This window comes from Dipodomys ordii, unplaced genomic scaffold (genome assembly GCF_000151885.1).
Source record: "Dipodomys ordii isolate 6190 unplaced genomic scaffold, Dord_2.0 Scaffold47, whole genome shotgun sequence".
Classification (NCBI taxonomy): Eukaryota; Metazoa; Chordata; class Mammalia; order Rodentia; family Heteromyidae; genus Dipodomys; species Dipodomys ordii.
In genome coordinates this window covers 2,939,009-2,963,670 of record NW_012267263.1, presented here as the reverse complement: position 1 = coordinate 2,963,670, position 24,662 = coordinate 2,939,009, and the positions used below count along the sequence as shown (strand labels likewise).

Here is a 24,662-nt window from a genome sequence, read left to right as displayed (position 1 = left end):
TACCACTGAGCCACTTCCCAGCCCCTGATAACTTTCTTATTTTATCATCTTAAGTTTTTCTGAATATCCTTAGAATTTCATTGGGCAATAGGAAGAAGCAAGTGATGCATTTGGGGAGGAATTGAGGCTAAACACATGTTTCATTAGCCTTTCATTCCTTCTTTTTATTTTTCATTTTCTAGATGACAACATTGATGAGACATATGGAGTAAATGTGCAGTTTGAGTCTGATGAAGAGGTGAGCAGTAAATGAAACACATGTTATATGTTTTAATTTTTGAAGTTAAGATATAGAAATCCTTTAGCTTTAAGTCATAAATTTTATGATATTTTGTGAGTGTCAAGTTTAGAAATTTAGTGTTATTTTGCTAAAACATTGTATGATTGACTTCAGGTTTTCTAAACATATTTAAGTCAATATAAACCAATGCAATAAGTAGATCAAAGGAAAGATAAAACACAGTACATATGTCTAAGAATGCCTTCCAGTATGGCTGACAGTATTTTAACCATATTTCAATAATTTCATTCTTTTTAAAGTGTGAAATTAAATTTAAAGAAATTTAAGGAGCACATACACCCCAGGAGTATAGACCATACTTTATGCTTGGTTGTTGAAATAGCAAAAATTGTAGCAGTCATAGAGATAAATGTTTACTGTCTTAACAGACTTTGTACCATGTAACTGAAGAGGAATGAGTAGGACACTTGAAAAACAATGGTAAAGTTGAGCTGGAGGTGTACTCTTCAAGGCTAATATGAGCTTATAATAAGACCTGTTTAAAACAAAACTGTATACTTAGGGTTTTCAGTTGGGGTGAATTTGCCTACTAGAAAAGAAAATACCACTCTAAGATTTATATCAGGATAGAAAAAAGGGCATGGCATAAGATAGCAGAACACCTGAGAGCCAAGAATTCTGAATATTTTTCTTGTATCTTGGGCAATTCATTTTGCCTGTATCTCTTTCTATAAAATGATGTGATTGATACAGATGACTATAAAAGTAACCTTTCTGCAGTATAGTTAATTGGACTATAAGTAACAATAGTACTTTGCTCAATGTAATTCACTTAGTAACTACCATGAACTGTTCTAAATATATATATATATATATAAATCATGCTGTGTGAGTGAATGAGTGGAAAGAAAGCTACATTACTAGCTCACAGTCTGCTTTCTCAGTCATTCTCTGTATACTTCTGTTAGTCAGCAACTTTTTTTTTCAAATCCTGTGTATGGGGGCGGGGAAGGTGGCTCTGGTAGAGTGCTTGCCTTGCATGCATGAGGCCCTGGGTTCCATTCCTTAGCACCACATAAGCAAAAAGAAAAAAAGCCGGAATTGGCACTGTGGCTCAAGTGGTAGAGTGCTAGCCTTGAGCTGAAGAGCTGAGGGACATTGCCCAGGCCCAGAGTTCAGGCCCCATGACTGGACCCCCCAAAAAAAATCCTGTGTATGTTTCAGAGAGAGTGTCATCCAAGTGGTTCCATTGTGGGAACTAAAGTGCATAGCAGAAAAGAGAGCAGGTACATTTAATGAGTCCATGCCAAGTGGGCCTTCCATTTAATTACTATGGAATAATATGGCAGATCTTGATTTCCAGTCAGCAGTTTGTTACTCCCAAAAGCCATTGCTCATGGCTCCATAGCCATGAAGCTCATTTAGATGAATGTGGCAATACAAGGTCATTTCTACATTATAACTGAGGCTGGGGTACTTCCACAGGAAGGTGATGAAGATGTTTATGGGGAGGTTAGAGAAGAGGCATCTGATGATGACATGGAAGGGGATGAAGCTGTTGTACGCTGTACCCTCTCAGCTAACGTAAGTATAATATCTTTCCCTTTGCTCTAAGTCCAGGCTATTTTTATACTTACTTATTTTCTTCCTCATACCTACACCCTCAATTACCTATTCAGCAATGTATGTTTGTTAGTTTAGTATTTGTTTTTTTGAGTCCTGAAACCAGGACTCAAACTCAGTAACTGATGTTTAAGCTCATCGGCAAGTGTCCTATCACCTGAGCCATGTCTCTAACCACAGTTTATTGTCTTTAAGTAGTTCTACAACATTTTTTTTTTAAAGGGGGTGATGCAGTCCTGGGCTTGGAAATCAGGGCCTGGGTGCTGTCCCTTTGCTTTTGTCTCAATGCTAGCGCTCTACCACTTGAGCCACAGTGCCATTTCCAGTTTTCTGGTGATTAATCGGAGATAAGAGTCTCACAGACTTTCCTTCTTGGGCTGGCTTAAACTGCAATTCTCAGATCTCAGCCTTCTGAATAGCTAGGATTATAGGCATGAGCCACCAGCATCTGGCTCAACAAATCATCTTAATCATTGTCAACCCTAAGCCATATTTTGATGAAATGACCCATGGTAGACATTTAGTATCCTGATTTTCTTCTGACTTTAGTCATCCTATTTCCTTATGGGCATGGGTTGATTAAATCTTAGTTTGGTGTGCTCTTAAATTCATTGTAGTAAAGCTGTTTCCCTCTGGAAAGCCCTCAAAAGAATGTGGGATATAATTTAATGAGTGACTTGTGAGGTGATGAGAAAGTAGTGGAGCAAAGTGGCACCAATAAGCCAAGTACCTGCTTATCTTTCTAGCTTGTAGCTTCAGGTGAGCTAATGAGTTCCAAGAAGAAGGATTTGCACCCTCGGGATATTGATGCATTTTGGCTACAGCGGCAGCTCAGCCGTTTCTATGATGATGCCATTGTGTCGCAGAAGAAGGCAGATGAAGTGTTGGAGATTTTAAAGGTGGGACTAAAATAATATTTCTGTGTGGTGCATCTTAGCAGATGGGGAATAACATATGGAGCAGTAGATGTCTGTACCCTTAATTGTGGCATTACCTTCTTTCTTCAGACTGCAAGTGATGACCGGGAATGTGAAAATCAACTGGTTCTACTCCTTGGTTTTAACACTTTTGATTTTATTAAAGTGTTACGGCAGCACAGGATGATGAGTGAGTATACAGTGAGCTCTTCCTGCAGAGAAGTGAAGTGTGTGTGTATGTGTGTGTGTGTGTGTGTGTGTTGGGAGACAGGACATGCACATGCAAGTGTGGCAGGATTTATTGCATTCATGTTTTCATGCTGAAACCATGAAAATAAGTCTACATATTGTTTTGTGCCAATCCTGGGGCTTGAACTCAGGGTCTAGGCAGTGTTCTTTAGCTTTTTTTTTGGTTGTTGGTCATGGGGCTTGAACTCTGGGCTTGGGTGCTGTCCGTGCGCTCTTCAGCTCAAGGTGAGCACTCTAACGCTTGAGTCACAGCACCACTTCCAGTTTTCTAGTGGCTTACTGGAGATAAGAGTCTCTTGGAGTTTCCTGCCTGGGCTGGCTTTGAACCGTGATCCTTAGATCTCAGCCTCCTGAGTAGCTAGGATTACAGGTGTGAGCCACTGGTGCCCGGCTTCTTAAGCTTTTTATGCTCAGGGCTAGAGCTCTACCATATGAGCTTGGGCTCTACTTCTGGCCCCTTTTGGTATTTAATGGGAGATAAGAGTCTCACACACTTGCCTGCTTTGTAGCTAGGATTATAGGTGTATGCCATCTGCGTCCGGTGAAAATTTTTATTACTATTTTTTCTACACCCAAGAGTGAATGCTGATAGTTACCTCATTCCCTCATTCCCATCTTCCCTTTCTTGCTATTGTGGTTGGCAGTTTTATATTGTACTTTGCTGGCCAGTGCTCAGAGTGAAGCTGAAAAGGAGAGGATCATGGGCAAGATGGAAGCTGATCCAGAGCTATCCAAATTCCTCTACCAGCTCCATGAAACTGAGAAGGAGGATCTGATTCGAGTAAGGGCTAATTTGTCTTTTCTAACTTGTTTCTTAGGTAGTGGAGAATTTCTCTGAATTCTTAGGGTTTGTGAGTGGGTACAGATTAGAATGAACTCATTCACATTGGTATAGCTGATAGGTTGTCTTCATCAGTACCATGGAGACTTTAATAGTACTTAATATAATCTAAGACTTAACAAGTGTCTGTTTGCTCACTGTACAACTCATACTTCTACACTTGAGGGACAGCTATTGATACTGAATTGTTATATGTCTACTTCTGATAGCCTGTTTTGTGCATTGTTCTTTAGTGGCATTTTTTTCCTGGGATCTGAATGTCAAATGCCATCTTTAGTCAGTCTGTCAGGCAAGCAGGCCCTGGGAAGAACAAAAACCTAGAGTGGTGGCAACTCATTGTGCTTTGTATCTTTTGCCACTATAGGAAGAAAGGTCCCGGAGAGAGCGAGTTCGTCAGTCCCGAATGGACACAGATTTGGAAACTATGGACCTGGACCAGGGTGGAGAAGTGAGTTCCAGGACATTTCCCATGCTGCAATGGATGGAAAACTCATTTGTACAGGTTGTGTATTTACTGCGTATTGTTGTTTTGTGTGTTACTAGGCACTGGCTCCACGGCAGGTTTTGGACTTAGAGGACCTAGTTTTTACCCAAGGGAGCCACTTCATGGCCAACAAACGCTGTCAGCTTCCTGATGGATCCTTCCGTCGCCAGCGGAAAGGGTATGAAGAGGTGCATGTTCCTGCTCTGAAGCCCAAGCCCTTTGGTTCAGAAGAAGTAAGTAAATTGTTTTTTTTTTTTTTCTATTTTCTACTCAGTTTACCTCTTTTCAGTTGGGATTTTAGCCATTACCCAAAAATATAGCTTGTCACATAAATAGTTTTAATAAGCAGAAGCTCCTTTAGAGTTTCTCCTTCTGAGTTTGAGCAAAAGGAACAACATTGATCTCTGGACAGGCCTTTTAGAGTTAGGAGGCTGGGACAGTGACAGCATAGGAAATCCTGTTGACCTTCCCCAAAATGGACAGTTTACTTGCACATGGTACAACATGATGTGTATGAGATTTCTTTCTTTAAGCAACTGCTTCCAGTGGAGAAGCTTCCAAAGTATGCCCAGGCTGGATTTGAGGGTTTCAAAACACTGAATCGGATCCAGAGTAAACTCTACCGTGCTGCTCTGGAGACAGATGAGAATCTGCTGTTGTGTGCTCCTACTGTAAGTTCTGCCCTGCCTGCTTTTTTTCTAGTACAATGTTTAGAGTTTTGGTGGTGATTCCTACCCTTAGTCTCCAATTCTTTATTCTTGGTTGGAAAACATAAATAACGGGATAAAATGCTTAGTTCTCTGTTTGGGACATAAGCCCATAGAAGTTAGGGTGGTGATCAGTCAGGTGAACAGTCTATCTCATCCTTGACCTTTTCTTAGGGTGCCGGGAAGACCAATGTAGCCCTGATGTGTATGCTTCGGGAAATAGGAAAACATATAAACATGGATGGCACTATCAATGTGGATGACTTCAAGATCATCTACATTGCTCCTATGCGGTCCTTGGTGCAGGAGATGGTGGGCAGTTTTGGAAAGGTAAGAGTTACTTACAGCTTTGCTTCAGAAGATACTGGAGGAAAGATATTAGGTATTGGAAACAGAACCTATGCTTTACTGCTTCTTGTGTGAGGGCTTGTCCAAATATCTCTTTTGCTTTTTTTTTTTTTTCTTATTTCAAAGGTATAATTTTACTTGGGTACATTTCCATAACAAGGATATCCTGATCTATCTTTTTTTTCTTTTTTTTTGTCGGTCATGGGGCTTGAACTCTGGGCTTGGGGGCTCTCCTTGCGCTCTTCAGCTCAAGGCAAGCGCTCTACCGCTTGAGCCACAGCTCCACTTCTGGTTATCTAGTGGTTTATTGGAGATAAGAGTCTCATGGACTTTCCTCCTCGGGCTGGCTTTGAACCGTGATTCTCAAATCTCAGCCTCCTGAGTAGCTAGGATTACAGGTGTGAGCAACCAGCACCCGGCTTGATCTATCTTTTATAAAGGTTTTTACTAAGTTTCTTTCATCCTCTCCATATTGATTTTCTGTATCATTGTCTTGAAGATGTTTTATTGTTTGTTTGATGCTGGTACTGAGGCTTGAACTTGGGGTCTGGGTGCTGTCCCTGAGCTCTTTTTGTTCAAGGCTCGTGCTCTATCATTTGAGCCACACCTCCACTGCAGGCTTTTGAGGTAGTTAATTAGAGATGGGAGTCTCATGGATGTTCTTCCTCAGGCTGCCTTTCAATCTGGATTCTCAGATCTTAGCCTCCAGAGTAGCTAAGATTAAAGGTGTGAACAACTGGCTCTTTGATTTTTCATTTTGTTTTGAGACAGACGTCTTGATAGTAGCTCCTGTTAGCTTCAAACTTACTACATAACCCAGGATGGCTTCAAACTTATGATCAGCCTCCTGTTGAGATTATAGGCATGCACCAGCATGCCTAGCTATTTTGGAGTGTTTATGATAGTAGACCTTGTGGTGTTATTCCTATTAAATAATGTTTCCATTTCCTTTCTTTTATTATGCAGAGCTCTCTCAGACATCCTCTAAGTGAAACATAATTTGTTTTAGGACTATATATTCATTTGGTATGAATCACCTGATACTTAACCTAATCCTAGTTCCCAACTCTGAGACTGTTTAGAATGAAAGGGTGCTGTTCAGACCCCTTCAAGCATTTTTTTTCTACCTCCCTTCTCCTCCCCACTTCCATTCATGGGTCTTGCACATACTATGCAATTACTCTACCACTGAGCTGTTTTCAAGCATTCTTTTTTGTTGTTGTTGGTCTTGAGTTTTGAACTCTAGGCGCTGTCCCTCAGCTTTTCAGCTCAAGGCTAGCGCTCTATCACTTAAGCCACAGCACTACTTCTGGTTTTCTGTGTGGTTTATTGGAGATAAGTGTCTCACGGCCTTCCCTGCCCTGATGGGTCTGACTTTGAACCAGTATCCTCAGATCTCAGCCTCCTGGGTAGCTAGGATTACAGGCGTGAGCCACCACACCTGGCACCTTTAAAGCATTCTTACCTGTTGTACCTTTTCTCCCTTAGCGCCTTGCCACCTATGGCATCACTGTTGCTGAGCTGACTGGGGACCACCAGCTGTGCAAGGAGGAGATCAGTGCCACACAGATCATTGTCTGCACCCCTGAGAAGTGGGACATCATCACCCGCAAGGGCGGTGAGCGTACCTACACTCAGCTGGTGCGACTCATTGTGCTGGTGAGTAGGGAGAGTTGATGACAGGAGGGAGAGACCTGTTTAAATGGGGAAGGTTTGCATAGGTTTTTTGTTTGTTTGTTTGTTTTTTGGGTCCGGTTGTGGGACCTGAACTCTGGGCCTGGGCGCTGTCCCTCAGCTCTTCAGCTCAAGGCTAGTGCTCTACCACTTGAGCCATAGCACCACTTCCGGCTTGGTTTGCTTAGGTTTTTGAACAGTATTCCTTAAGGCTTTTCTGTAGGCACTAGCCTCTAGTAACAGGTTTGCTGTTGTCTTTAGATGAGAATCTCATCATAATAGAAAAACTTTCCAGTTCTTGCATATATTACTCTTCACATCTTTTTCTGTCTGAAATACTTTGAATTATGTAAATAGACAAAAAAAACAAAACAAAACATATCTTTCTGGAACATTGAAAAGCTTTACAAATAAATTGCGCATTTTTAGAGACAGCAAGCCGGGAGTCAGGACATTGTGTTCCATATACACAGAAGCATCCAGCAGGGAAAGTCTTTGAATCCAATTATCCATCTTTTAGGAAGACTAGAAGGGGAGACTACATGCTGCAGCATTCTAGAACAGGAATTGGCAGTTTATGACCACTGGGTTTTGTTCTATTATAATGCATCCATGTCTATTTATATATTACAGCTGCTTTTGTACTGCAGTGGCAAAGTTGAGCATGTATAACGGACTATATGCACCACAGCCTAAAATATTATCTAACCCTTTGAGAAGGGTTTGCTAATTCTACTGTAGATCCTTGCTACTGAAATAATAGTAGCTGTACTGTAATAAGAGCTTCTAAGAGCCGGGCGCCAGTGGCTCATGCCTGTAATCCTAGCTACTCAGGAGGCTGAGATCTGAGGATCACGATTTAAAGCCAGCCTGGGCAGAAAAGTCCATGAGACTCTTATCTCCAATAAAACCACTCAGAAGGGGCTGGGAAGATGGCTCAGTGGTAGAGTGCTTGCCTTGCATGCATGAGGCCCTCGGTTTGATTCCTTAGCACCACATAAGCAGTAAAAGCAGGAAGTGGGGCTGAGGCTCAAGTGGTAGAGCGCTATCTACAGCTCAAGAGCTGAGGGACAGCGCCCAGGCCCAGAGTTCAAGCCACACAACTGACCAAAAAAAAAAAAAAAGAAAGAAAAGAAAATGAAAAAAGAGCTTGTAAGGACTGTTGAATTCATGGGTCCAGTCCTTATCTTTGTTTGTTTTTATTGGTCATGGGGCTTGAATTCTAGGCCTGGGTCTGGGCCTGGGAGCTGTCCCTGAACTCTTCAATTCAGGGCTAGTGCTCTACCACTTGAGCTACAGTGCCATTTTCAGTTTTCTGGTGGCTTATTGGAGATAAGAGTCTCATAGACTTTTCTGCCTGGGCTGGGTTTGAAATGCGATCCTCAGACCTCTCAGCCTCTTGAGTAGTTACGATTGCAGGCATGAGCCACCAGCGCCTGGCCCCAGTCCATATCTTTTATTTTTTATTTTTTTTTGGGTCCGGTTGTGGGGACTGAACTCTGGGCCTGGGTGCTGTCTCTCAGCTCTTCAGCTCAAGGCTAGTGCTCTCCACTTGAGCCACAGAGCCACTTCCGGCTTTTTTCTTTTTGCTTATGTGGTGCTGAGGAATCGAACCCAGGGCCTCAGGCATGCAAGGCAAGTGCTCTACCACTGAGCCATCTTCCCAGCCCCCCAGTCCATATCTTTAAATGCAGTCTGCAGATTAACAAGATCTCATCTTTCTGTGCATGCTGACTTTGAGAAGTACTGCTGTAGGTCATGCGAACTCATCATAAGTGCTGCATGATAACCTTTGTTCTTAGTAAAGAGACTTGCCCGGGAGTATAGCTTTATTTAATACAAATGCAGTCTGATCAGAGACTTTATTTTTTTCTAAAACATTTACATTAAAGTTATAAATGTAATCAGATTTCTTGCTATGTGAAGTAGTGAAGTAGCCTCCGTTTGTATGTTGTTCCTGGGGATATTTTATGGTAAATATTATCTTTTGAGTTCTTTGATCTGAGATTTCCCTTTCTTATTTTTTATTAGGCATCATAACTTAATACCTATAAAATGAGATAAATCTCAGCAAACAGTGCCATATCTCTGGTAATTTTCTGCTCTTCTATTCCTTAGGATGAGATACATCTTCTACATGATGATAGAGGTCCTGTCTTAGAAGCTTTGGTGGCCAGGGCCATTCGAAACATTGAAATGACCCAAGAGGATGTCAGACTCATTGGTCTCAGTGCCACCCTTCCTAACTATGAAGATGTGGCCACCTTTCTACGTGTTGACCCTGCCAAGGGGCTCTTCTACTTTGATAACAGGTATAAGGAAGGACTAGAAGTGTAGCCAAGGTGATCTTACGTTTTTTTTTTTTTTTGTTTGTTTGTTTTTGTTTTTTTGTCAGTCAGGGGCTTGAACTCTGGGCTTGGGCGCTGTCCCTAAGCTCTTCAGCTCAAGGCTAGTGCACACTCTATCGCTTGAGACACAGCACAGGCACTTTCGGTTTTCTGGTGATTAATTGGAGATAAGAGTCTTATGGACTTTCCTGCTACAGCTGGCTTTGAACTGTGATCCTTGTATCTCAGCCTCCTTAGTAGCTAGGATTACAGGTGTGAGCCCCTGAACCCGGCTAGTGATCTTGTTTTTGAGTTCTTCTTTTTTTTCTTTTTTGGCGGTATTGGGGTTTGAATTTATGGCCTGTGTTTCCTGGATAAGTGTACCACTATATTCATGCCCTTTTGCTTTATTTTTCAGACAAGGTATTGTGCTTTTTACCCAGGACTGGCCTTTGACCTTGATATTCCTACTTACACCTCTTGCATAGCTGGGATTATACCACCATGCCCAACTTTGTTGAGATAGGGTCTTGCTAATTGGTTGCCCCCATTGACCTTTAAACTGTCTGATTTTTACCTCTTGAGTAGTTGTTGGCTATATGTGTGAACCATTATGCCTAACCAAGGGCCATGCCCTTGAGTTTCTGTGTGTGAATCAAAAAGAGGACTATTGCTTCCAGGGAAAAGTTCTGTTTTCCTGCAATATTCCCTGCTAAAAGCCTCATTGATCTAATTTGAATTTCTAGCTTCCGCCCAGTGCCTCTGGAACAGACTTACGTGGGTATCACCGAGAAAAAAGCTATCAAGCGTTTCCAGATCATGAATGAAATAGTCTATGAGAAAATCATGGAACATGCTGGAAAAAATCAGGTCTGTTCTCAAACTTATTATTTTCAGATTGACAAAAATAAGAGAAGATATAGCACAAATATCATTAGCAGAACTGATAATGGGTTGTTAGTATTGAATATACCAGGGATCTGGGAATAGGTTAGAGGGATGTAGCTCAGTGGTAGAACATGTGCTTACCACTTATTGGCCCTGCATTTGATCCCCACTGAAAACAGATAATTAGAACAAAAAGGTAAACTAATGGATAGGGAAGGTATAGATGGATAGGAAACAAATGGATAGAATGATGGAAGGAGTGACTGTTCTAGCACTGTACACATAAATGGAAATGTTAAACTTAAAATCCTTTGTGTATAACTAAAGAGGGAACATTAAAATAAATTGGCCAACTTAGAAATGGACCAGTTCCCTGATAACTATAACCGTTAATGATCTTGTTTTTTTTTTTTTGTCAGTTGTGGGGCTTGAACTCTGGGCCTGAGCGCTGTCCCTCAGCTCTTCAGCTCAAGGCTAGCGCTCTACCACTTGAGCTACAGCGCCACTGCTGGTTTTCTGGTGGTTTATTGGAGATAAGAGTTTCACGGACTTTCCTGCCAGGGCTGGCTTTGAACTGTAATCTTTACATCTTAGCCTCCTGAGTAGCTAGGATTACAGGTGTGAGCTACCGGTGCCCAGCTATGATATTGTTTTTGTAATTAGAAAGCTGTCAAAAGAAAAATTGTCAGGCCAGGCCCAGAAAATCAGTCTGTTTATAAGTTAGCAAAAGTAAGCATGAAAAGTAGAAAATAGTGGAAATCACATTTTACTAGAAAGATGGTATGAACATTTCTTTGTATTTTTTTGGTACTGGTCCTAGGGCTTGAACTCAGGGCCTGGATGCTGTCTCTGAATTTTTTTTGGCCAAGGCTATTGTTCTACCACTTGAGCCATAGCTCCATGTACAACTTTTTACTGGTTAATTGGAGATAAATCTCATAGATTTTCCTACCTGTATTGACTTTATATTGCAATCCTCTGATCTCAGCTTCCTGAGTTGCTAGGATTACCAACACTTGGCTTATTATGATTTTTAATTTAATAATTCAATATTAAGACAAAGGAAAGTTACAGGTTATATATTTCTTTTTGTCTGATAAAAGGCATGTAAATTTATGTGAAGAAATAAGTCTGTTTGATACCAGATCCTAGGAATGTCACATTCCTGTGATATGAGACTAGCTCAGATTTAGTTTCCAGTTTGTTTTTATAAATAACGTAATATTTTAGCTATTCTCTTAAAGATAGGTCTTCATGTATCTTAGACTTTTGTTAGGAGTCTGGTCATAGACTTGAAAACACTGAATCTGCATTTATGCCACCTCAAAGTGAGCTGCTAGCTTTAGTTTGGTTTCTCAGTTGCAGGACCGTGTCACTATCCACAGTGCGTTCCTTCCCCTTAGGTTTTGCCAGTCCTCTGTAGACTTCTGAGCCAGCGTGCATTCTCAAATTGCCCCTTTTCCTTAACCATAGCACCTTGAAATGGTGTGGCCTTCTGCTTCCTGCTGCTGCTATCCTGGTGTTATCAGAATGGCTGTGGAGCTGAATCTCTTGACTGTAGAAAATTGGTTTCTCTGTAGGTGCTGGTGTTTGTCCACTCCCGTAAGGAGACTGGGAAGACAGCCAGGGCCATCCGGGACATGTGCCTGGAGAAAGACACTTTGGGTCTGTTTCTTCGAGAGGGCTCTGCCTCCACAGAGGTCCTTCGGACAGAAGCAGAACAGTGCAAGGTGAGGAGGGTCCACCCTGATTCTCATTCCTACCTGATAACTGGCTCTATGTTACCAGGGGTCAAAAACAGCTCCACTATTGTTCAGTGCTCTGGTTTGACATAGGTTCAGGGGGATGATGTATGGAGTCTTTTTTTTTTTTTTTTTGGTCGGTAGTAGGGCTTGAACTCTGAGCCTGGGTGCTGTCCCTCAGCTCTTCAGCTCAAGGCTAGTGCTCTACCACTTGAGCCACAGCTCCACTTCCAGTTTTCTGGTGGTTTATTGGAGATAAAGAATTTCACGGGTGTTCCTGCCCAGGCTGGCTTTGAACCACAATCCTCAGATCTCAGCCTCCTGAGTAGCTAGGATTACAGGCGTGAGCCACAAGTGCCCATCTGATATGGAGTCTTACAGGAAAACTTCTCTTATTCCCTTGGTTTTTCTCTGTTTGTAGAACCTGGAACTGAAGGATCTTCTACCTTATGGCTTTGCTATTCATCATGCAGGCATGACCAGGGTTGACCGAACACTTGTGGAGGATCTTTTTGCTGATAAGCATATCCAGGTGAGGCTAAGAAAAGTGCTTTTTGTTGTTGTTGTTGGTTGTGGGGCTTCAACTCAGGGCCTGGGAGCTGTCCCTGAGCTCTTTTGCCCAAGGATAGCACTCTATCACTTAGAGCTACAGTGTCACTTCTGATTTTCTGGTGGTTAATTGGAGTTAAGAGTCTCTTGGACTTTCCTGCCTGGGCTGACTTTGAACTGTGATCCCCAGATCTTAGCCTTCTGAGTAGCTAGGATTACAGCTACAGCTTAGGAAAAGCTTTTGATGGAGCAGATGATATGGCCTTTACAAGACCTGAAATGTCAATAGCTAACATTTGTGGGCTCCTGGTACTTTTTGGTTTCTAGTGTACCTTGTCCATATTGGAAGGTTGTGTGTACAGTGTAATTCCCACTCTTTAACATACTATCTTTTTTATTTTTTTGGGTCCTGTCGTGGGGCCTGAACTCTGGGCCTGGGCGCTGTCCCTCAGCTCAAGGCTAGTGCTCTACCACTTGAGCCACAGCGCCTCTTCTGGCTTTTTTTTTCTTTTTGCTTATGTGGTGCTGAGGAATCGAACCCAGGGCCTCATGCATGCAAGGCAAGCAAGCGCTCTACCACTGAGCCACCTTCCCAGCCCTCACATAATTTCAGTTTCTTACAAGATGAGATCTTTGTTCCTTCCTTCATTAAGGTGGTCTGTTTTTGAATTTTCTTTATCTTTAATTAATATAGGTCTGTACTTCTGACTCTTGGGTTTCTCTGGAACCTTGAAATGTTAATTCTTTTTTTTTTGGGGGGGTCCAGTTGTGGGGCCTGAACTCTGGGCCTGGGCACTGTCCCTCAGCTCTTCAGCTCAAGGCTAGCACTCTACCTCTCTTGAGCCACAGTGCCACTTCCGGCTTTTTTCTTTTTGCTTATGTGGTGCTGAGGAATCGAACCCAGGGCCTCTGGCTTGCAAGGCAAGCGCTCTACCACTGAGCCACCTTCCCAGCCCCTTGAAATGTTAATTCTTGAAAAGATGAGGAACCCAAGGAACCCTTTCATCATTATTGCAGTTTTACATTGACAAATACTACCACATAGATGTTACTCCATGTATTAATTATTTTCCTTGTCACCATGATCAAAGTCCTTACAGAAACAACTTGAGGGAGGAAGGATTTATTTTGACTTATAGTTTCCAAAAATCTCACAAAATAGAATCAACAGCTAGAAGTTAAGCATTGAGAACCTGAGTCTGTCGGGAATGTTTCATATTCAAACCATAATACTCCCACACAGTTCCTTTAGAGGCTCTGAAGGCAGAGATGTCAGGTACTCTTAAAAATCCAATAGTGTCTATTGTCCCTGTTGTCTTGCCTTGTGTCTACAGGTTTTAGTTTCCACAGCAACTCTGGCTTGGGGTGTGAATCTCCCTGCTCATACAGTCATCATCAAAGGTACCCAGGTGTATAGTCCAGAGAAGGGGCGTTGGACAGAGCTGGGCGCCCTGGATATTCTTCAGGTACAGAGCCTTTAAGTTTGTTCTCAATACACGTATATTGGAAAGGTGGAAGATCAAAGACTAAGTTCTACAACGCAGAATCTCTGAGTCAAAATTCAAAGCTGTCCAGCTACAGTGTTCTTCCTTTGTACCTTAGATGCTGGGACGTGCTGGACGGCCCCAGTATGACACCAAGGGCGAAGGCATACTCATCACCTCTCACGGGGAGTTACAGTACTACTTGTCACTCCTCAATCAGCAGCTTCCTATTGAGAGCCAGATGGTATCAAAGCTGCCTGACATGCTTAATGCAGAAATCGTGCTGGGGAATGTCCAGAATGCAAAGGTAGGGAAGAGCTATGCTCTTAAGCCTTTAAGCCTTTTCTCTGGTACCTCAAGAGACTGAGTTAAAAGGAGAGGATGATCCTTATTGTGTTGTACAGGGTTCCGCATCCTGCACCCATATAATCTTCAGTTTAAGTTTCTGGGATCTGTGGTACGCACTTTCTCTTATTTCCAAGACCTTTGAAAGAACCGTTTCCTTTCATTGATGTAATACTATAAGCATTCAGAAGACAGTATAATGTTCATTGAACATCAGCAATTTTCCATGCGGGAACCGTGGCTCTGTTGTAGGATGCGGTGAACTGGCTTGGTTATGCCTACCTGTATATCCGAATGCTCCGGTCACCAACCCTTTATGGCATCTCTCATGATGACCTGAAAGGAGATCCCTTGCTGGATCAGCGCCGACTAGATTTGGTTCACACTGCTGCATTGATGCTTGACAAGAACAATCTGGTCAAGTATGACAAGAAGACAGGCAATTTCCAGGTAAGTGGCATGAGGGTTCTGAGGTGTAGGTTTCAGCAAAAGTTGTAGGCTCAGGTGAAATTGTTTTCTCCCTTGATTTGAATTTCCTGTGTATAATTGCCTCTTAGATAGAACAGAGATTAGACTGTACTGGTGAACTGAAATGGTACTTCTTTCTTTATTTGATTATTTATTTTTGAGTACTGATACTGTTTTTGTTTCTGTTTCTGGGTTGTGCTTTTGCTAGTACTGGGGCTTGAATTCAGGGCCTGGGTGCTGTCCCTGAGCTTCTTTATGTTCAAGGCTAGTGCTCTCCACCTGAACCACAGCATCACTTCCTGATGGGGGGGTTTGCACTGAGGAACTCAAGCTCTTGCTCAGACTTTTTTTTTTTTTTTTTTTGGCTGGTCATGGGACCTGATCTCTGGGCCTGGGGACTGTCCCTCAGCTCTTCAGCTCAAGGCTAGCTAGCACTCTACCACTTGAGCCACAGTGCCACTTGTGGCCTTTTCTCCTTTTATGGTGCTTAGGAATCAAACAGCACTTTCAGCTTTTTCTGAGTAGGTTTAGAGGTAAGATTCTCATGGACTTTCCTGCCCAGGCTGGCTTCGAACCACAGTCCTCAGATCTCAGCTAGGATCTTTGAGTAGCTAGGATTATAGGCTCAGCTTTTCTGGTTGGCTTTGAATCAGTCCTCAGATTTCAGCTCCTAAGTAGCTAGAATTACAGTTGTGAGCTACTGGCGCCTGGCCTTTTTTTTTTTTTTCCTCCCATAATTGGAGTTGCAGTCGCTCATTTAGTTGGTTTTTGTGTGGGCATCAATTTTCTATATGTCAGCTTATTTGACAACTTCTTCATGTGCCAGAGTCTTTTGTACTAGAATTTTGTACCAGAATTTTGTCCATTTGTCCTATTGGGTATTCAAGTTAGAGGTTGGGGTGGGGCTTAATAATAAATAGCATGCCTTGAGCCTTCATTCTCTCTAGGTGACTGAACTGGGCCGCATAGCTAGCCACTACTACATTACCAATGATACAGTACAGACCTACAACCAGCTGCTAAAGCCCACTCTGAGTGAGATTGAGCTTTTCCGTGTTTTCTCATTGTCCTCAGAGTTCAAGAACATTACTGTGAGAGAGGTGAGCCTATAGCATTCCAGGAAGGGGAGTTGGGACATGCTACCAAGGTGCTAGATGGCGTCTTTTCTATTTTCCTTGGACTAATGGTGTTTTTTTTGACCATTTCTTCTTGTGGCAGGAGGAGAAACTGGAGCTGCAGAAGTTGCTGGAGAGAGTACCCATCCCTGTAAAGGAGAGCATTGAGGAACCCAGTGCAAAGGTGAGCCCATCTTTTCCTTTGCTTGGTAGTTTTTATAGTCTTCCAAAGATGAACCTTGAGTTTGGGTTCATGCATGGAAATCTCATACTTATTCATGGGGTATTAGAGATTGATCCTAGAGTCTTATGATTATTTTAGTTTCTGTGGAAGATTTCTGTTGTGGGCACATGTACCCAGAATAGAAATGCAATTTGCTTTCTTGGGCTGATTAGTAATTGGCCTCTTACTGGCTGTTTTTGCTTTTTTCTAGATCAATGTGCTTCTCCAAGCCTTCATCTCTCAGCTGAAATTGGAGGGCTTTGCACTTATGGCTGATATGGTGTATGTTACACAGGTGAGGACAAAGTTGTACTTGGGAAGTGAGTAGGGTACTATTAGGTCTAGTGCCTTGTATACTGTGTGTGTCTTAAAGGAAGCTTGAAATAGTGAGCTAGAAGCAGTGCTTAGTGTGTCCTAACTGGCTTTAGTTAGTGCCTATGTGGTTCAGAATCTTTGCTGGATGAATCTTGAATATGGAAAAGGACAGGCTTTAAGAAAAACTGTGAAGAAATCATCACCTCCATTTCCTAGGAAGCAGGAAATGTTTCTCTCCTTCTGTAGCTTCCTACTTTATCCCTGTTGTACTAAAATAAATCCTTGCTAAAACTTGAAGAAGAAAAAGGATTGCTGGTTGTCTCTGTAGGTCCTGACAAGGAGATCCACTGAACAAAGCCTGCTTCTCCATAGTGAAATGACTTCCCATTGTGGGTGCAGGACTTATTTATAAATTCAGAAATGGCAAAGACAAAGCTAATAAAATGTTAACTATTATTTGTCTGCCTGGAAGGGCAAAAGAAAGGAGTGATTACAAAGTGGACTTTGTGACTTGGTGTGAATGATTGCATTGGAGCCTAAGGTATTAACTGTAGGTAGTTAGGCCTAGGGATACTTGAGAGTCTACCATGGAAACACTTTTTTCCCTAGTCGGCTGGCCGGTTGATGCGAGCAATCTTTGAAATTGTCTTGAACCGAGGATGGGCACAGCTTACAGACAAGACTCTGAATCTCTGCAAGATGATCGACAAACGCATGTAAGAGTCCAGTGAACGGGTGGCAGGTCACCATGAGTTGGGGCCCAGACTGAGTGTGATGCAAAAGCCTCAGAGTACCTTTGATCATCAGTCCTGATGACTGAAGTATGACATGAAGCTAGGTGAAAGTTGAAAAGAGAACAGGGCCCTTTAGTGTTCTGGGGAATTGAGGGACTGCCAGCCAATGTTGGCTCTGCTCTCACAGTTTGGAAAGTCTTTCTCTAATGATTGTATCTTATGTGGTTATGGGTAAACCCTTTGAAGCTGTGATGAAGGCAGTCCTGCAGAATGAACCAACTTTGTCTTCTTCCTGCATAGGTGGCAATCCATGTGTCCTCTGCGTCAGTTTCGTAAACTCCCAGAAGAGGTAGTAAAGAAGATAGAGAAGAAAAACTTCCCTTTTGAGCGTCTGTATGACCTGAATCATAATGAAATAGGTGTGTGAGAAGCTCTTGTCTTATCCTCTGGCCCATATGTCTTTCTCAGCTTCCATAGTTTCCAGTTTATAGTCCTTGTACACTAGTAGCCTGTGCTAACTTCTTATGTCCACCTGACGTGCAGACTTACTTTTGTTCTCAACATTTTGAATGTTCTTGGGTCTAAAGGGAAAAATTAATTTCTTCATGTAGAATCTGCCTCTTTCCCATAGGGGCCACTAGGGCCCAATTTGCAGATATGCTACCCTGGCCAGGTTACAGCTCCAGTACTCTCTAATTTTCTCATAGGGGAGCTTATCCGCATGCCGAAGATGGGGAAGACCATCCATAAGTATGTACACCTGTTCCCCAAGTTGGAGTTGTCGGTGCATCTACAACCCATCACACGCTCTACCCTGAAAGTGGAGCTGACCATCACTCCAGATTTTCAGTGGGATGAAAAGGTTAGGCTTGCTGGGCAGAGGGTCCTGGGTCAGAAGTGTTGAGTCCCCATGGTGACTTACCTTGCTTTTACCTGTGCTGGTGATGGCAGGTCCATGGTTCATCAGAAGCATTCTGGATTCTAGTGGAAGATGTGGACAGTGAGGTGATTCTGCACCATGAGTATTTTCTACTCAAGGCCAAGTATGCCCAAGATGAGCACCTCATTACATTCTTCGTACCTGTCTTTGAACCATTGCCCCCTCAGTACTTCATCAGAGTAGTGTCTGACCGCTGGCTTTGTGAGTATCTTCTCTTTGAGTCCCCAAGGACAGGAGAAAGATTTCTCTCTCTCTCTCTCTTTCTCTCTCTCTCTTTCTCTCTCTCTCTTTCTCTCCTTCCTTCCTTTCTTTCTCTCTCTCTCTCTCTCTTTCTTTCCTTTCTTTCATTGTAAAAATACCATACAGAGGGATTACAATTACATGGGCAAGATAGTGAGTACATTTCTTATCAAGCATTGTTGCCTCCTCCTTTGTTTCCCCTTCCCATCCCTTCCCCTCTCCACCCTCACACCCCCCTACCACCACCTCCTCGCACCCCCCCACAGTAGAAAGATTTCTTGATCTTTGTCCTGGCCTTGCCATTGTTGGGGAAGAATAGTGTACACCTCTTAGGGTTCCTGGTACTCACAGTTTGGCGGTACTTTGGAAGTCTGCTAGAGGATTGCTTCCTACACTTTCTGTTTTTTTTTTTTCCCCCTTCTGGCAGCCTGTGAGACACAGCTGCCTGTCTCCTTCCGGCACCTGATCCTTCCAGAGAAGTACCCGCCTCCAACGGAACTTTTGGACCTACAGCCCTTGCCTGTGTCTGCTTTGAGAAACAGTGCCTTTGAGAGCCTTTACCAGGATAAATTTCCTTTCTTCAATCCCATACAGACCCAAGGTGCGTATTTGAATCTCAGGTAGTTGGTGGGTTACCTTGGAGGCCTTTTATGGTCATGTATAGATAGGTTACTCTGTGGCAGGGGTCACTCAAGTGCATGGTAATCCTGGAGTTCCTATGGCTGTTGGGGCCCACCATTTCCCTCTCACAGATGTACTTGTTTAGTGTTAGATTTGCTTTGCACAATAGCCTGGCTTCTTGTTTTGGTGTCCTTGGTATTCACAAGTGATCTACCTCCCCGTCTCTGTCTTCTTTCCTGCTGCCCAACCTTTCTTCTTGGTTTCCAGTGTTTAACACCGTGTATTAGCCTTGAGAGAAGGAGCTCAGGGATAGTACCCAGGCCCTGAGTTCAAGCCCTAATTCTCCCCCCCCCCCAAAAAAAAGAAGCTGGGTGCTGGTGACTCACACTTGCAATCCTAGCTACTCAGGAGGCTGAGATATAAGGATCATGGTTCAAAGCCAGGATATCTTCCTAGGGAGACATGGTGCCTTACTGTGTTGTTATGTGGTCTTTTTGTTTGTTTGTTTGTTTGTTTGTTTTGAGACAGTCTCACTGTATTCCAGGTTGTCATTGAACTCAAATCTTTCTACTTCTACCTCGTAAATGCTGGGATTACATATTGTGCCCCTGTGCCAGCATTATTGTCATTTCTTATGCTCAGGGTATTGTTGCCTGTTTCTGAAGCTCCAGTGTTGAGCCAGTAGGCCTCCCACTCCCATCATAAGTAGCAACTAATTCACAGAGCAGGAACTGGGCTCTAAGTATTATGTTGTGGAGGGAATCCAGCAATGATTTCCCTAATCTCCCATCAATCCTTTGAGAGGATTACTATTATTTAGTACCAAAGAACCTCATTTTATGGATAAGGTGCCCCAATTGAACTAGCTAGTAAACAGACTGGAATCTTAACCCAATTTTGATATTAGGGCTTGGACTCTCATGTTCTGTGTTAGACTATTTGTAGAAAATGGAAGAATGCTGAAGGGGCAGAGGGAGGTATCCTGATTTCTGAGAAGCAAAGAAGGATGCCTGGCCTCTTCCTATGTTGCCTTCCCACAACTCTCCTGGATACCAGCACTAGATTTGGTCTCTCCTCTAATCTGTTTTGTGGGAGGAGAAGCTAGGTAGCATAGCAGTCAAGGCCAGCTTCTGTGCCACTGCACCATTATATATTCTGCACAATAGCCTGGCTTCTTGTTTTGTGGTGTCTTTGCTATTGACAAGTGATCTGCCACCCAGCATGTTTCTTCTTTCCTGGTGCTCAACCTTTCCTCTTGGTTTTCAGTGTTTAACACCGTGTACAACAGTGATGATAATGTGTTTGTGGGGGCCCCCACGGGCAGCGGGAAAACAATTTGTGCCGAGTTTGCCATCCTGCGGATGCTACTACAGAACTCAGAGGGACGTTGTGTCTACATTACCCCTATGGAGGCTCTGGCAGAGCAGGTATGTGATATGTTATGCCCCAGAAGCCATTTCAACTGTAATTTCAGATCAAGGTTTTCTAAGCTCTGCTATCCTATCACCTAAAGGCTGGGGCAGGATTAGAAAGTAATAGTGTGAGGGGCTGGGAAGGTGGCTCAGGGGTGGAGCGCTTGCCTTGCATGCCTGAGGCCCTGGGTTCGATTCCTTAGCATCCCATAAGCAAAAAGAAAAAACCCGGAAGTGACGCTGTGGCTCAAGTGGTAGAGTGCTAGTCTTGAGCTGAAGAGCTGAGGGACAGCGCCCAGGCCCAGAGTTCAGGCCCCATGACTGCACCCCCCCCAAAAAAAAAAAAAAAAGAAAGAAAGAAAAAAGAAAGTAATAGTGTGAGCTAGGCAAGTTTTAGCTGTTCAGGATGTTGAGACAAAGGATCACTTTAGTTCCCAAGTTTGAGCTGCCTCAAGCAACACAGCAAGACTTTATTTAAAAAAATAGAAACAGGGCACTGGTGGCTCACTACTGTAATCCTAGCTACTCAGGAGGCTGAGATCTGAGGATCGTGGTTCCAAGCTAGCTAAGGCAAGAAAGGCTCTGAGACTTGTTATCACCAATTAACTACCAGGAAACCACAGGTGGTGCTATATGACTCAAAAGTACAGCCGGGTGCCGGTGGCTCATGCCTATAATCCTAGCTACTTAGGAGGCTGAGATCTGAGGATCACAGTTCAAAGCCAGCCTGGGCAAAAAAGTCTGTGAGACTCTTATATCCAGAAAAACAGAAGTGGCACTGTGGCTCAAGTGGTAGAGCACTAGCCTTGAGCTGAAGAACTGAGGGACAGCACCCAGGCCCGGAATTCAAGCCTCACAACTGACCAAAAAAAAAAAAAAAGTGGTAGTACATTAGCCTAGAGAGAAAGCTCGGGGACATTACCCAGGCCCTGAGTTCAAGCCCCATGACCAGAAAAAAAAAAAAAAATAGAAGCCAGGTGCTGGGTGATTCATACCTGCAATTCCTAGCTACTCAGGAGGCTGAGATACAAGGATTGTGGTTCAAAGGCAGCCTGGGCAGGAAAGTCTGTGAGACTCTTATCTCCAATTAACCACAAGAAAACTGGAAGTGGTGCTGTGGCTCAAAGTGGTAGAGCACTAGTCTTGAGCAAAAGAGCTCAGGAACAACATGTAGGCCATGAGTTCAAGCCCCATGACTAACAACAACAAAAATAAATGTGAAAGTAGTATGAGATCTGCATAGTAGCACTTAATTCTTTGACCTCTTGGTTTAATTCCTAATAAGTGAAAAATGCCCACTGTGGCTTGCTTATATATCTTCCTCCCTCTGACTGCAAGGTGTACATGGACTGGTATGAGAAGTTCCAGGACAGACTCAACAAGAAGGTCGTGCTCCTGACAGGGGAGACCAGCACAGACCTGAAGCTTCTGGGAAAAGGCAACATCATCATCAGCACCCCTGAGAAATGGGACATACTTTCCCGGCGGTGGAAGCAGCGCAAGAATGTCCAGAACATCAACCTGTTTGTGGTGGATGAAGTTCACCTCATCGGGGGCGAGAATGGGGTATGGCTTGACCTTGGAACACACATAGGGATCGGGACTGGCTCGGTGACTTTGGGCCTGGGCCTTGTGTTTTAGCTCAGGTCTCCAAGGATTCTGCTCTCTTAGAAAAATGGTTTCTTGGTAGAGGTTTGTTGCGTTGGGGCAGGGGAACCAAAGACAGTAAAGCTCATGCTTGGAAGGAAGAATTATATTATTTCAAAGCTGTTTAATGGTCACAAAAGGGAAACTCAGGCAGAGGTTAGGGAGCCTGGGCCTTGAGTGACTTCTTCCTCTCTTTCTCAGCCTGTCTTGGAAGTGATCTGCTCTCGTATGCGCTACATCTCCTCCCAGATTGAGCGACCTATTCGCATTGTGGCTCTTAGCTCCTCACTCTCAAATGCCAAGGATGTGGCTCACTGGTTGGGCTGCAGTGCTACCTCCACCTTCAACTTCCACCCTAATGTGCGCCCCGTGCCCTTGGAGTTGCACATCCAGGTAGGACCCACTCTCCTCTCCCTGGTGGCTTCAGAGATGCCCATTTAACCCAGCTTTGGTGACTTTGGGGTATCATTTCTTTTTTGGACTCCAGGGCTTCAACATCAGCCATACACAGACCCGCCTGCTGTCCATGGCCAAGCCGGTGTACCATGCTATCACGAAGCACTCACCTAAGAAGCCTGTCATTGTTTTTGTCCCATCTCGAAAGCAGACGCGCCTTACTGCCATTGATATCCTCACCACCTGTGCAGCAGACATTCAGCGGCAGAGGTGGGGTAGAGGTTACATTAAGTGATGCCTGTCTCCCTGAAGAATATTCTGTTGAGGGTGGGGCTTTGGGTTTGGGGTTTTAAGTGATGGAGTCTGCTGGAGATGGGATCTTCTGAGCTGAGTTGAGTGTCCATGCCACCCAGGTTCTTGCACTGCACCGAGAAGGACCTGATTCCATACCTGGAGAAGCTAAGTGACAGTACACTCAAGGAAACACTGTTAAATGGAGTGGGCTACCTACATGAGGGGCTCAGCCCTATAGAACGACGTCTGGTGGAGCAGCTCTTCAGCTCAGGTAAGAATACCACATGGGTGATATGTCTCTGTAGTGGAATACTAGTAATTTTCACATTACTGTTAGGATTGTTTAATCTCATTTGATTCCCCCAGACACTTGTGATATAAGTGGGACAAATATCCCTTCTTGTTAGATGAGAAAACAGACAGGCACACAAACTTGTGCTGTTTCATAACCTGATTTTCTAGAGTCCAGGACCATTGGCTACTAGATCTGGTTCTGTGTTGGATGTCAGTCTTTAGGGTGGTTAGACCTTAGAGATGTAGCACATGGTAGAACATTGGCTGATGTTTCTTGTTGACCTGTGGCATTTCAAGTATTGCCCATTCTGGCACTCTTTAATAGAGCCCCTGTGTAGATTCTCCTGGCAGAATCATCCTTGAATTTGCCTGATTTGGAGTTTTCCACTGTGCTGTAGTGGGTTAAGTAAGCCCCCAGTTGAGTTAGTTTTAGCTGTTTCCATTAGCAAGTTAGCCAGCATATAGTAGTAGTCCAAGTCTTGCTTTCCCTGGGCTTTGGGCTGTACTGTAGGATTGTATTGTTTCTTCTTAAATAGTCCCAGAACAAGACACCAACAATATGGAACAACTTCACACAATACTGCATTAGTTCTTTTTGGTCCTGTTAGACCTTGTTCCTAACCAGTCTTACTTTGAGTTTTGAAATGAAGCACATGATTAGCTACTACCTTGCCCATAAGACAATATACTATTTCTCCAGGGAGCCCTACTCTCGTCTTTTTTTCTCCTCTGCTGTTTAGGAGCCATTCAGGTGGTAGTGGCTTCTCGGAGTCTCTGCTGGGGCATGAGTGTGGCTGCCCACTTGGTGATCATCATGGACACCCAGTACTACAATGGCAAGATCCATGCGTGAGTATAATTGGTGCTTAGTATTAACAAAAACTTCTTTCCTATAATGAACATACATTGCAGACAAACCAGGAAAGAAACACATAGAAAAGGTTTACCATACTAGGTAGGCTTTTGTTTTGGCAGTGCTGGAGATTAAACCCAGTTTCTCACAAATGTAGGTAACTGTGGAGTTTTTTTTTTTGTATTTTTTTTATTGTAAAGATGCTGTACAGAGGAATTACAGTTACATGATTAAGGTAATGAGCACATTTCTTGTCCAACATTGTTACCCTCTCCTTTGTTTTTCTCCTACTATTCCTTCCCTCCCCCACTCCTAACTGGGATTTTTGAAAGTGTTTTCAGTATTAGTTTCAGGATCTAGGCTAACATTTTCTTTTTTGCTGGTCTTGAGGCTTGAACTCAAGACCTGGGTACTGTCCCTGAGCTTTTTTATTTTTTGGTTGTGGAGCTTGAACTCTGGGCCTGGGCGCTATCCCTCAGCTCTTCAACTCAAACTAGCCCGCTACCACTTGAGCCACAGTGCCATTTCTGATTTTCTGGTGGTTAATTGGAGATAAGAGTCTCACAGCCTTTCCTGCTCAGGCTGGCTTTTTTTTTTTTTTTTTTAATTTTATTTTTTCACTGATCTGTTGTGCTGTGTTGCTAAATTAGCCCAGCTCTCATCTGCTCCTTTATTTGTTTTTTTTTTCCTT

General features: G+C 43.4%; 1 protein-coding gene across 1 annotated transcript in view; it reads left to right on the top strand.

Annotated features, from left to right (window-relative positions):
• Snrnp200 (small nuclear ribonucleoprotein 200kDa (U5)) overlaps positions 1-24,662 on the top strand; it is a 38,811-nt gene that overhangs the window by 5,588 nt on the left and 8,561 nt on the right. Inside the window, exons 4-35 of the mRNA XM_013019724.1 lie at positions 92-101; positions 183-238; positions 1,727-1,825; positions 2,611-2,763; positions 2,872-2,971; positions 3,675-3,811; positions 4,236-4,319; positions 4,415-4,588; positions 4,889-5,026; positions 5,237-5,392; positions 6,899-7,069; positions 9,203-9,396; positions 10,158-10,281; positions 11,880-12,029; positions 12,463-12,573; positions 13,925-14,056; positions 14,193-14,381; positions 14,672-14,869; positions 15,835-15,987; positions 16,106-16,186; positions 16,437-16,520; positions 17,150-17,256; positions 17,575-17,693; positions 17,982-18,136; positions 18,226-18,415; positions 18,882-19,055; positions 20,342-20,502; positions 21,826-22,053; positions 22,336-22,527; positions 22,622-22,800; positions 22,944-23,095; positions 23,859-23,967. Coding sequence (XP_012875178.1) covers positions 92-101; positions 183-238; positions 1,727-1,825; positions 2,611-2,763; positions 2,872-2,971; positions 3,675-3,811; positions 4,236-4,319; positions 4,415-4,588; positions 4,889-5,026; positions 5,237-5,392; positions 6,899-7,069; positions 9,203-9,396; positions 10,158-10,281; positions 11,880-12,029; positions 12,463-12,573; positions 13,925-14,056; positions 14,193-14,381; positions 14,672-14,869; positions 15,835-15,987; positions 16,106-16,186; positions 16,437-16,520; positions 17,150-17,256; positions 17,575-17,693; positions 17,982-18,136; positions 18,226-18,415; positions 18,882-19,055; positions 20,342-20,502; positions 21,826-22,053; positions 22,336-22,527; positions 22,622-22,800; positions 22,944-23,095; positions 23,859-23,967 — 4,460 coding nt within the window. The remainder of the gene's footprint in view (positions 1-91; positions 102-182; positions 239-1,726; positions 1,826-2,610; positions 2,764-2,871; positions 2,972-3,674; positions 3,812-4,235; positions 4,320-4,414; positions 4,589-4,888; positions 5,027-5,236; positions 5,393-6,898; positions 7,070-9,202; positions 9,397-10,157; positions 10,282-11,879; positions 12,030-12,462; positions 12,574-13,924; positions 14,057-14,192; positions 14,382-14,671; positions 14,870-15,834; positions 15,988-16,105; positions 16,187-16,436; positions 16,521-17,149; positions 17,257-17,574; positions 17,694-17,981; positions 18,137-18,225; positions 18,416-18,881; positions 19,056-20,341; positions 20,503-21,825; positions 22,054-22,335; positions 22,528-22,621; positions 22,801-22,943; positions 23,096-23,858; positions 23,968-24,662) is intronic.